General features: G+C 46.5%; 2 protein-coding genes across 2 annotated transcripts; both read right to left on the bottom strand.

Moving 5' to 3' along the window:
* Positions 1-7,218: 7,218 nt before the first annotated feature.
* Positions 7,219-8,544, bottom strand: LOC145059538 (uncharacterized). The gene has a single exon (XM_079007381.1). The coding sequence runs from the start codon at positions 8,542-8,544 to the stop codon at positions 7,219-7,221; it is 1,326 nt and encodes a 441-aa protein (XP_078863507.1).
* Positions 8,545-8,838: 294 nt separating this feature from the next.
* LOC145059537 (uncharacterized) lies at positions 8,839-9,225 on the bottom strand. Its single transcript, XM_079007380.1, has one exon. The coding sequence runs from the start codon at positions 9,223-9,225 to the stop codon at positions 8,839-8,841; it is 387 nt and encodes a 128-aa protein (XP_078863506.1).
* Positions 9,226-13,083: the final 3,858 nt, after the last annotated feature.

Here is a 13,083-nt window from a genome sequence, read left to right as displayed (position 1 = left end):
GCTGCACCCTTCTTTTCTTTTCTTCCCCTTGTTACTACTGTTATTGACATTCCTTTCTCTGATATCTCTAGGTGTTGAATCTTCCCTGTCCATGGACGAGGTGTTACGGAAGCATTATCGGGGAAAGTTAGAGTATCGTGAGGTGGATCTGGCTGAGTGGCTTCCTCCACCCCGCCGACTGGACCAACTTACCTTAACTGCTGCTCCTTCCGCCCCTCCTGTAGGTTCATCGGCGTCGGAGGGTGATCCTTCAAACGCCTGCCCAATCTCCGCTGTCATGCCCTTGGGTGGTACTCTCTCTTCCTCCGTGGAGGGTAGCGAAGACAACAAGGAAAGGATTATCACGGATGCCCAGCGAATGCAGGCGAAAAGAAAAGCTGTCTTGGCCATGGGTGAGCCGGTTACCGGCGCGCCAACCGCTGCCAAAAGAGTTCATACCCGGTGCAACTTCTCTCGTCTGTTGAACTCTATGACTTCCACACCGTCCGGTGTGGTCGTGATTCCTGATGACGACACGCAACAGTCCGAAGGGGTCGGCGGGGCGAATGAACAGCCCGTTGCTCCTACTTTCCCCTCTGTTCCTGCTCCAAGTGTTTCATTGGTTTCCCCGAGGCTTTCTCTGGTGAAAGGTTCTAGCGGCCCTGGGCCGGTTCCAGTTCCTCTAGGTGGTGTTTCTGGAGATAGCTCTGCTAAGTCTCCTGTTTTTGTTCCTTCCTGGGACCTTCGCAACGACTCTCGACTCTATGTTCGGAACAATGCTTTGGAATTTTCCCTCCATGCTTTTCCTCTGGTTTCCGTTGGCGATATGGAGGCTATGGGTAATCCTGCACTTGCTCATAACATGTCCTATGCTGCTGCGTAGGCCATGTTTTACCTTGTCGCGGGTTCCCGTCGTATTCATGCTCTTGGCGAGATGGAGGCATCCCACGCTACCTGTGGGCCACGTGTGACGGGGCTGGAGCGTCGCCTTGGCGAGCTTGGCGAGGACCTCCGTCTGTCTGAGCAGAAGTGTGAATTGCTATCCTCTAAGAAGACCGTTCTTGACGAAACTAGGGCCATCTTGGAAGCTAAAGTCGGCTCCTTGACTCAGGTGAATGAAGGTTTGATGATCCAGGTGGAAAGTCTCGAACGCGATGCTGCTGATCGTGATAAGCTTATTTCGTCATTGCAATCGGATTTGGAGGCTTCTCACCAGGATTTGGACTGGCTGGTACATGTTGGTGTTGTTCGTATTGTTGATAAATTAATTGAGTACCCGGATTTTACTAACGCGATAAGTCTCATCCGACATGCTGCTTTTGTGGCTGGGATTGAGTCGGTTCAGAAGACTTCCGCTGGTGCTGGTGGTGGAGATATCGGTGTTGATGATGCTTTGATATTTTTTTTCTAAATGGATCATGCATCGCTGTTGGGTTTAGGTGAATTGGATCTTGGAGGTCTCCGATAATTGTGCTCGTTTGGTGGTTCAGAGGGTACTCCGGAAAGTGCGATGGGTCAAGATATTGTGCAGGCGGCCGGGGTTGGTGGTGAAAAAGGGAATGAGGGTGGCGATGGTGATCGTGGACAAGGTCAGGAGGTTTTTGTGAGAAACGAAGTCGTACGTGGCGAAGATGATGTTGTTGAAGATGCTCCGGCATCGTGTGCTACCCCATCTGGGGCGTGAAAATTTCTTTACATGTTTTAGTTTATATCTTGCATGCTTCTTTTGATGGTCGTTTGGTGCCTTTAGTTTGTATGGGTTTTTGGACAATATTTTCTGTTTTGTGCGTGTGAACGTGGGCTCTAAATGTTACTTGTTTGTTGCTTACTTTTCCTTGTATATTTTCTTTTCTTTTCAGAAAAGGACATAGCGCTCTGATGCGCTAGGCATTATGTTTTGTCTATGTTATCGTCGACACACTAAGTGTCGGCCTTGGGTGCTCTTAGCTCTCAACGAGTGGATCTCTATGCACATTTTCAATCGTTAAGAATTAATACACTAAGTATTAAGGAAATACACTAAGTATTGGACTCATGTCACTAAGCATTTTTATCAATTAACATTTGAATAATCCCATTACATTATCCATGGACCATAAATACACTAAGTATTTGACTCGTGTCACTAAGCATGAACTTGTGTACACTAAGTACTTGGGATGTACCGCACTAAGCAGCGTACTGATCGACTGGGGCTACACTTCTTTCTTTTTCAAAAGAAAAACTTTCTCAAGTTCCTGGCATTCTACATTCTTGGAACTTGCCTTCCTTCCATCGTTTCTAAGACATATGCGCCATTTCGATTTACTTCCGTGACTTTGTAAGGGCCTTCCCACGTTGGGCCCAGTTTCCCCTGGGACTGGGCTCGACTCGCTTTGTTTTTCCTCAGAACATACTCACCCACCTTGAACGCTTTCTCTTTTACCCTTTGGTTATAATACCTTTCTGTTGCGTGTTTGTATGCAGCCTGGCGCATTTCTGATTTTTCGCGTTTTTCTTCTAGGATATCTAGGTTCATCCTCAGGTCCTGTGCATTTCTTTCTTCATCCGTGTTATCCACCCTTAGTGTACCCACCGTTAACTCCATGGGGAGCATGGCTTCTGTCCTGTATGTCAAGCTGAACGGGGTCTCTTGCATGCTCGTTCGTGGCGTGGTCCCGTACGACCATAGCACTATCGGTATCTCCTTCGGCCAATTCCCTTTTGCTTTGACCAGACTTTTCTTGATTCCATTCATGATGGTTCGATTGGACACCTCCGTTTGTCCGTTCGCTTGTGGGTGCGCGACTGATGTGAATCGTTGACTTATCCCTTTGGCGGCGCACCACTCCTTGAATGGATTCTCAGCAAACTGTAGGCCGTTGTCACTGATGAGTACTTTGGGTGTCCCAAATCTTGTCATAATATTCTTCCATACGAACTTTATCATGTGTCTTCCTGAGATGCACGCTAATGGCTGCGCTTCAATCCATTTTGTGAAGTAATCCACGACCACCACCATATATTTCAGCTTCCCTGGTGCTTCCAGGAATGGGCCCACTATATCTATACCCCATTGGTAGAATGGCCACGGGCTGGATATGTTATGCAATGCTGCTGGGGGGTTTGTTTGGACTGGAGCGTACGTGTAACGCCCGCAAATCCGGGCTAATCAAATTAGAGGCAATAGGAGTCGAAAATGACTTTTCGACAAAAGATTATTTAGAATAAATAATCTTAACCAAGTTGTAGAGTATGTCACAAGGTTTCCGTACATATAAGGAACGCCGAAATCTGAGTTATAACGAAGAAGTTATGGCCCGTCGAAGTTTTACGGCAAAACCGGCACGGCACCGGGAAGCGTAAATAGTAAATTTACGATAGAGCGAGATTTAGCCTTAGCGATCTAAATGGAAGTCGTAGAATATGTTAAACTAAGAACATCGATAAAAAGAACGCCCAAATCTGACTTCGTATGAAGAAGTTATGATTTTTCGAAGTTTCGGACTAGCAGTGTACATCCCGAAATTCGAATATTTGATCGAGCGGTTTTTAGCTGACACGACCTAAACGAGAATCGAAGGTCTCGTTGAGAGTAGCGTAACGAGAAAAAGATGGGCGAAAACGGATGTCGGATGAAGAAGTTATGAGGATTTAACGGACCAATCGTGTCCCGGCCCGTTGATAATATAAAAATTAAAATCGAGCCAAAATTAGCCAACGAAGTCTAAACGAAAGTTGTAGAGTACGTTCCCACCTTCGCGTGGATATAAAGAACGTCGAAAACGGAGGTCGTACGCGAAAGTTATGAATTTTTAAAGATGAGCATGCAATTTGCGAAATCTGATGCGAGACTGGTGACGTGGCGCGTTGTGGGCCGTCCGATGAAGTCTCAGATCTCGCTTCGGATCATGCCACGAAGCCTCGCCTTACGCCCCGCGTCCGATTTCGGTACGCCCAGCGTACCCTTCGGTCTTATCCCTTCCGAGTGCGAGACAGCTAGATTCGATGTGGCAGCCCCATCCGAAGTTACGCCCCGCGTAGCCAAGGATTACGCCCAGCGTAGTCCGAGGCCTCGTAGGGTATAAAAAGGGGTGAGGGCCTTCACATTTTTCACACAATTTCCACTTCTCTCTCTAGTTTCTTTCTCTCTCTAGAGTTCCAAACCTCCCCTAAGCCCTAGTTAAACCCCTAGCACCCTAGGGAAGCCTCGAAGCTCCCGGAGTCCCGAGAAAAAGGAGTTTTTCGGTTTCGAAACGCTGCTCCAATTAAGTCCCGGTTTTCGATAAAATTCGCTGTAAGTGTGCTACGCTTACGCAATTTTTTATATAGCTTTCAAATAATTATAGGAATGTTATTAGGTCCTTAAAATAATTATTTGGGCTATTATTATGAGTTATATTGAGCGTTATTAACGCTTAATAATAGTCAGACTAATTAATTTGTCGCGGTTATCGTTAAACTAAACCCTAGTGGTATCGATACTAGGTTTTATCGAAGGAATATCGTTTTGAGAGTATCGAAGCGCTGTCCGAGTACTGAGTCACCACCTACTCAGGTGAGTGCATAGTCCCTTTCATCTTACACATAGATATGAAGTATTTTATATAAACTACGTGCTATGTGTACATATTATCTGAATACATGCTGTCTATGTTGGATGAACGTTTTATACATGTTTTAAAGGATTTAAACTGTATACGTATTTTATAAATACGAATATGTTGGGTATGAGATGGGTAGATGAATGATGAGAGATAGAAGATGACGTGAGTATACATTGGCAGTTATAGACTTAGTGCCTATGGGACAAACACCGATAGCTATGGACTTAGTACCAGTTAGACGTTGGTAGCTATGGATTTAGTACCTGTTAGAAATTGGTAGCTATGGACTTAGTACCTATTAGTCAGACGCTGGTAGCTATGGACTTAGTACCTGTTGAACACTGGTAGCTATGGATTTAGTACCTGATGAGTAGGACATATCAGCTATGGAATTAGTGCTTTACGAACGAACATCGGCAGCTATGGATTTAGTGCCAGTCCTATAACCCTGGAAGTAAGGGACTTCGGAATAAACGAATGCAGGATAGATGACTCTTAGGTTAAATCCTTAAAGAGTAAAGAAGATAATGGGGATGGGTAATTGGGTTGATTGTTTGATTGAACATAATAATTATATTATTGTGGGTTGAAAACCCTATGTACTCACCAGGTTTCCCAACCTGACCCACTCAGTTTATGTATATCACAGGTGACGAAGTGAAGTGACATTACACTGAGAGATTTAAAAGATATGTAGATCACTAGTGTAAATCATTGTAAGTTCTGTTTATGCTTATGTTTCGGTATTAACGATGACATCCCAAACATTTTAAAATGAAATAAATACGTTTCTTCGAAAATGTTTTAATAACGTATTTACCATGTTTTTCTGGGAACAAATTCCGCAACCTTTTTATAAAATGAAGTACTCTGATTTTTATAAAGCATAAACAAAATCGGTCTTTTCTGGCCGTGATTTTGGGGATGTCACAGTACGACTGGCATTCCCTGCATTTCCTGGCTATCTCTAACGCATCTTGTTGTATTGTGGGCCAGTATATGCCCATTCGAAGTACTTTGCCTGTCAAGGCCCGTGCCCCCTCGTGTGCACCCACTTGGCATGTGTGTGCTTCCTGTAGCATCTCTCCCCCTTTGGCTCGGTCTACACACTTCAACCATGACGCTGTGAACCCTTTCTTGTATAGTTCTCCATTTATTAGTGCTTGTGAGGGCGCTTTTATACGTATCTTCCTGGCCTCGCTATGATCGTCTGGGAGCACCCCTCTCTATAGGTATTCCCTGAATGGTGTCATCCATGTTGGTCCACTGGTCGTCAGGGTATTCACCTGCCGCTCGTCTATACTTCTTTCTCGGAGCACCTCTACCAAGACTTTCTTCGGTAGGTGATCGAAGCACGTGGATGCCAATTTGCTTAAGGCATCCGCCCTCTTGTTTTCGCTCCTAGGTATCTGCTAATTGTGAATTGTTTAAACAATTCGATTAGTTGTTTCACCATCTTCACGTACCTTCCCATTCTCTGATCTCTCACCTCGAAACTTCAATTGACCTGGTTCGCTGCTAGCCTTGAGTCAGTCAGGGCTGTTACAGCCTTTGCACCCATTTGCTTGGCTAGTCGCAATCCTGTGAGGAAGGCCTCATACTCCACTTCATTGTTTGATGTGTGAAAATCAAAATGGAGGGCGTAGGTCATTTCTTCCCCCTCAGGGCTAGTCAAGATTAGCCCTGCCCCCGAGCCCTCTCTGTTGGATGCTCCGTCCGTATATAATGTCCACGAACTATTGTCGAGCGGAGCTCCTTCAACTGCCCATACCTTCTCCTTACCAGGGCCCCCTTCGTCTAGGATTTCTAACAGGAAATCGGCCAACGCTTGTCCCTTAATACTTGTCCTCGGATGGTAACTTATGTCATGCTCCCCTAGCTTGATTTCCCATTTCGCCAGTCGGCCAGACGTCTCTGGTTTAAGCAGTATTTGTTTGATGGGGCAGTTCGTTAGCACTTCGATCTGATGTGCTTGAAAATACCGCCTTAGTCGCCGTGCCGCGTAGATGAGCACCTGGAGTAGCTTTTCCAGGGTGGGGTAGTTGAGTTCTGGCCCTTGTAGTGCTCTGCATACAAAATACACCAGCCTCTGCTCTCCTTCTCTTTCTACAGTTAATACCAAGGATATCGCTTCGTTTGAGGTCGAAAGATACATCTGCAACGTTTCCCCCGGGACGGGACTGGCCAACGTGGGTAGCTGGTGTAATGCCTCCTTGATTTTCTGGAGCGCTACTTCTGCTTCATTCGTCCACTGGAAGTTGCTCTTTTCAATGCAACCTTTTAACGTGTGAAACAACGGCATGGACTTGTCAGCGGATTTTGAGATGAACCTGCTCAGAGCCATGAGCTTCCCGTTTAGGCCCTGCGTATCCCTGACGATACCTGGGGTTGGCGTTTCAATAAACTCGTCCACCTTGGTCGGGCTAGGCTGGATTCCCTGCCTAGTGACATAGTACCCTAAGAACTGCCCCTCTTCCACCCCAAACATGCATTTAGCCGGGTTTAGCTTCATCTTTACCTTCTCTAGGGTTTGGAACGTCTCTTCGATGTCTTGTAACATTTTATCTTCGTGCGGGCTCTTGATCACCATATCGTCCACATATACTTCAATGTTTCTCCTAATTTGTTTGGCAAAGACCGAGTCAACTAGGCGTTAGTATGTAGCCCCTGCATTCTTTAGACCAAAAGGCATCTTAGTGTAACAGAAAGTGCCGTGGTCCATATAAAAAGACGTTTTTTCCTCGTCCTCTTTGCTCATCAGTATCTGGTGATACCCTTTATATGCATCTAAGAAACACTTCAGCTTGAATCCTTGCAACGACTCTACCTTTTGGTCAATTTCTGGGAGGGGGTAGCAATCTTTAGGGCATGCTTTGTTTAAGTCGGAAAAGTCTATGCACATTCGCCATGACCCATCTTGCTTGCAAACCATAACTGGGTTGGCAATCCACGTCGGGAATATCGCTTCTCTTACTATTCCAGCTTTTGCTAGTTTGGCCACCTCAGCGTTGATTGCCATATTACGGTCCCCACCCTGGACCCTCTTCTTTTGCTTAACCTCCTTTACTCTTGGTTTAATTACAAGCTTGTGGTCAATTGCTTTCCTTTCTACCCCCACCATGTCCGTGGGGGTCCATGCAAACACGTGTTTATACCGCTTGAGCAAGTCGACCAACACTCTTCTTACGTGACTTGGGAGGTCACATCCAATATTGACCGGCTGGTCAGGGTGTTCCTTGTTGATCACCTCCTTTCCCTTTGCGGGGCCGTGTCTCAACTTCTTGGCCTCTTTAGTTATCTCTGTTGGTTTCATAACTGCAAAACATTGCAATTCATTCGGTGGAGTGGCCAGTACCGTAGCTGCACCCGTTGGGGTGTCGAACTTCATAACTCCATGCATGGTTGATGGAACCGCCCCTAGCTTTAAAAGGGTTGTTCTCCCTAGAATAATATTGTGTTCCGCCGCATGTCGAATGACCACAAAGTCGATCAGGGCAGTTTTCTTTTGCTGCTTATCATGGCTGGTTATGGTCAAGGGAAGGTGAATTATGCCCAGCGGCCATAGGCTATGGCCGGTGAACCCGACCAGCCTCCCCGTCGTGGGTCGCAGGTTGTCCTTCCAACGATCTGGGAGGAGCCGAAAATAGTGCTCATAAATGATGTCCGCCGAACTTCCCGTGTCCACGTAGACCCTGTGTATGGTTACATCCCTGATGGAGGCTTGGATCACTAGTGGGTCGTCGCCTCTCCATCTCTCCGGGCAAGGGCCATGAACGGAGAATGTGAGCGTGATCATCGGGGTTCTGGTGGCCCCGTGTTCCGTCTGTTGCTCTCCCCTGCTTCTCTTACTCCGTATCATGAATATCTCCTTGGGCTGGACCCTTTTGCGAGGTGTGTTTTTAGCGTTTTCAGCATCAAACTTGGCACGCAAGCTTCGTGCTCTTTCCACCAAGTCCCCTTTAAGCTGCTTCTCCTTCATTTTTTTTAACACCGAACAGTTAGCTATGTCATGCGTCTTACTTTTGTGGTTCTCGCATTACCGGTTCGTTGGCGACTTGTCTGGCTGTTGCTTCTCCGACACCGTGTACAGCTCCGGGCGGCGGCCATGCCTGTCATCCTTAGCAAACGGTCGGAACTGAGCCTGTGGTCTTCTCGCGTGGCCGTAGTGTCTACTTCCCCCTCGGAAGTCCGTGTGACCCAGGTTGTGGTGTCTAGCAGTCATTGCATTCAGGTAGGCCTGTTTTGCTGCTTCTCTATCCTCCTGCCTCAAATATCACTCCACCCTTTCCTTCAATTCGGCCTGTGTTAGGGGCTTCTTTCCCATGAGTTTCTGCGATAAAGGGCCTGGCAAAAGCCCCCATGTAAAGGCGCTGACTATGAGCCCCTCATCATGCCCCAGTATGTCTAATGTGGCGTTTATGAATCTTGTGAAGTATTCCCGTATAGTTTCACCCTCCTTTTGTTTACATCCTATGATTGAATGAGAGTCTCCCTTGTACTTGCGCAATTGCATGAAGTTGGTAAGGAAAAGAGACTTAAGCTGGGAAAAATTGGAGATGCTGCCCGGTCGTAGCGTCTTGAACCACGTGCCGTCGTTGCCGTTGAGTGTAGTCGGGAAGTATGTGCACCAAAACCTCTCATCGAGCTTTAATGATGTCATGGTCCATTCACATGTGTCGAGGTGGCTATCTGGGTCAGTGGTTCCGCCATATGTTTTGAGTGACGGTAGTTTGGTATTTCGTAGTCCAACAGTTCTTTGACAAACAGAGACGTCACACTACAGGAAAGGCATTCGTGGCCGGGGATGGTGGACGATCCCGGCTACTGGTATTGTGTGTTTAAGCCATATGGCGGCGGCGTATGATAGCCAGGGCTTGGTCTATAAAAGGGATACGGTTGGAATGGTAGTTGGAGGGAGTAACCGGAGGGGAAAGGGTGTATAGGGGTCAAAGGGCTAACCGTTGACGTCTGTTGTAAGTTGTTGTTGGCGGCTATGGTTGGTTCGGTCCATGTGCCGGTCAGTGGATAGATAGGTGGTGTATGAGCTAAAATGGTTTGCGCCAATGGTGGTACTGAAATCATTGAACTCTGATCGCTTGCTACCTGGTACGGCTGTGGGATGTTGAAAACATGGCCTGGTGGAAGCATCGCTGAGTGAACCGGTTGCGTTTGTTGTAATGACGGCAAGAAGAACGGTGGCATCTGAAAAGACGATGTTGGAAATGCCCCCCCCCCCCCCCGGAGTTGCTCTTGGCTGGTGAACTGGCGGTTGTGGGGCACCTTCAGTGGTTACCGTTGATCTTCCTTCGCCTGTAGCAGCCCTGCTGACCGCTGTAGGTGGTGGTGTTTCGTCCAACGCTGCCATGGGATGTATGGGACTAGCTTGTTGTCCCTCACTGCCGTTGGATGCCATTTACTTGTCGCTTTCGTGCTTTTAGTTTGTGTTCTTAATCTTACAAACGGATGGTGCCAAATGATGCGACCTTGACTTGGTTCGATTAGTGCTGCTCACTTGGATTCTCGGCTGCCTCTGCAAGATCACAAAGAAAGAAGGCCGTCAGCCGTTTTCCGGGAGGAGTTCCCGGAAGAACGCTCCGGCGGTCAAGTTACAAAGTATTTAGGATCTTTGGGTGTGCACTCTTTCTGAGTCCAGAGAGCTAACCTCGTAGTCCTGATAGCGTATCCTTTTATACCTAGCTCCCTTGCCTGATCCGTACCAAACAAGATCGCTTTTTGGGGAGACAGGATCAGGGGCGCTGATTGGAGAGTCATGCTCCTTCAACCGTTAGGGCGCTCTTATTGGCTCTGACGGTAATGGTATGATCCTCCTGCTTGTCTCCTGACCATATCTTTTGTCTTGGAGCTGGGAGCGTCTCTTGGCGGGCGCGAGCCTTTCGCCTGTGCGTTCCGCTCTCGAGAGCGCCAACGGACGCTAAGACTGCTGGGCTGAGCCTGGTTGGCGTACGCGAGCCTTTCGTCTGTGCCTTCCACTCCTGGGGGTTCTAGCGGACGCTAAGCCTGCTGGGCTGGGCCCGGTTGGCGTGTTCGGCTCGTGCTTCTGCCATGCTGCCCTAGGCACGTCATCAACCCACAATGTGATTCTGGAATGCCTACCGATCCCTTAACTCACATCTGGATTGCCACTGAGCCCTCAGTATGAGTCTGGAATGCCTACCGGGCCCTCAGCTCGTATCTGGAATGCTACCGAGTCCTCAGTATGAGTCTGGAATGCCTACCGGGCCCTCAGCTCATATCTGGCATACTCCCGAGTCCTCAATATGAGTCTGGAATGCCTACTGGCCCCTCAACTCATATCTGGCATACTCTCGAGTCCTCAGTATGAGTCTGGAATGCCTACCGGGCCCTCAGCTCATATCTGGAATACTCTGGGGTTTGTTGGCTACCGCAAGGAGCAGTACAACCTCAACCCATCCCATATAACATATAACATAACTACTGAGCATGCAATAATCATATAACATCACACGTAGTCCTACATGTCTACCTAACTTGCATAACCACCAACATGCAACACTAACTCATACTCAACATTTAACACTACTAGGATAACATATCCAATGGGCCGGCCTTCGTGCCTTAGACCCCTTAGTATAGTGAGGATAACTCACCTGGCATTGATGAAGTCCCATAGGTAATGCTCCCGCTGCTGGTTGATAGATTCCCGAACTGTCAACATCAAACAATACCGAATTAATAATTGGGTTCCAAGCCCAAGTTCCAACTCACACTATAAAAGTCCAAAAATAAAATAATGGGCCAAAGCCCAACATATGGCCCGATTTTCCAAATTGGGCCCAGACCTTTACATGGTCTTTCCTTAAGGCCAATTCAATTATTCCAGTCCAATTCCCATGGCCCAATATCACATAATCATAAAGGCCTAAATATGGCCCATCTATGGCCCAATTTTCCAAATTGGGCACAATTCCTCACATGGGCCTTATCCTAAAGCCCATCTAATTACTCTGGTCCATAACTTGTTCTTGGATGGTCCATCAATAGTCCAATCGCCAAAGCCCAATAGGAAGGCCCAATTCAAGGCTCGAGTGAGATTAGGGCTTTCACATGAAATGATGATTAGGGTTAAGTGTTTCTCACTTAACCCATTAAGGACTTAATCCATTAAGTCCATTATTACCTTAAGTTATTTTGCCAATGATTATTAATTATTATTTTAGGTTTAATAATTATTTCTCGTGTGTGTCCCAAACGATTCCCACTATTAGGGTTTTATGCCCTTAGGGTTTTCCAAACCCTAATTAGGGTTTTCCAACCAAATACTAGCCCATTTGTTCATTGATTAGGCTTTTAGGTTACATTGGGTCTTATTGACCCATTAGGGTTCCATTGGGCCCACTAGGGCTTCTTTGGGCCCATTAGAGTTTCCTTGCTTCCACATTGTCCAAACATCCCCCAAACAAGGTCCAAAGGCAATCAAAGCACACCGCCACTCGACACGGCGGCCAGTGGCGGCAACATTCGACCGTGGCTCGCTCACGGTGGTTCCCTTGGTGACCTTCGCTAATCGGATGGCAAGACGGGAGGGAAGGGAGATAGCAGCGCCGGTGGGGAGACATAAGGTGGTGATTGCGGCTGATGAGGAGTCCCTAGGGTTAGGGTTACAATGCACGCGTAGTGCATTTATATGCACCGTCCCTTTTTAAACTTTGTCCCACTTGACACTTTCAGTCCCTCCTTCCTTATTTTCTTTCAGTATAAATCCCAAATTTACCATTAGACCCCTCCATGACAAATTCCTCCCAATATAGGTCCAAAATTTACCTTTCAGTCCCCAGCTTCCAAAATCTTTTCAATCTAAGCCCCATATTTACAAAACAACCCTTGTCTTTAGAAATGCTTACAAAATAAATGTTGAACTTACACTTTAACCCCTAAAGACTCAATTCTTGTCATTTGGCTTCCCGAAACCAACACTTTATTAATTATTGTTCGATTTTAGGCTTAAATAATATAAAATAATAATAATAATTACATCTCGGGGTTCCTGATTTATTATTTAACTAATCTCTTTAAAATGGGATGTTACAGCCTAGTACGTCCAGTGTACCCCTGGTACACCCAGCATAATAGGTGGCTCTTGATTAAGAAACACACGCATCTGTACGCTAAGCGTACTTATACGTACGCCCAATGTACTTCGCTGCCAGAATCCTCACTTAGGGACTTATCTTGCCAACTCTCCCAAACTTCCATAACATCTTCGAAATGACTCGAATTCCAACAATCCTCATACCTACGGAAAGTTAATGAGATGCCCTATGCTTCTAGCAACTCACCTCAACCCGAGACCTCCTAGCCCCCGACTCGTGGCCTATGAACCTTGATCATGGATAATCTGAAACCGGATGTTACAACTTTTTTTTTTTGTTCAGAATGAATGTAGTAATTGTTTATAGTCTTATTCTTTAGGATTTAATGTAATTAGTGATTGTTAAAAAATAAAATCTATATTCTTTGGAAAATTTTACTCCTGATA

This window comes from Lactuca serriola, chromosome 6 (assembly GCF_051521515.1).
Source record: "Lactuca serriola cultivar US96UC23 chromosome 6, Lser_US96UC23_V15, whole genome shotgun sequence".
Classification (NCBI taxonomy): domain Eukaryota; kingdom Viridiplantae; phylum Streptophyta; class Magnoliopsida; order Asterales; family Asteraceae; genus Lactuca; species Lactuca serriola.
Note: the sequence above shows the minus strand (reverse complement) of the source record. Positions and strands in the feature narration are given on the sequence as shown.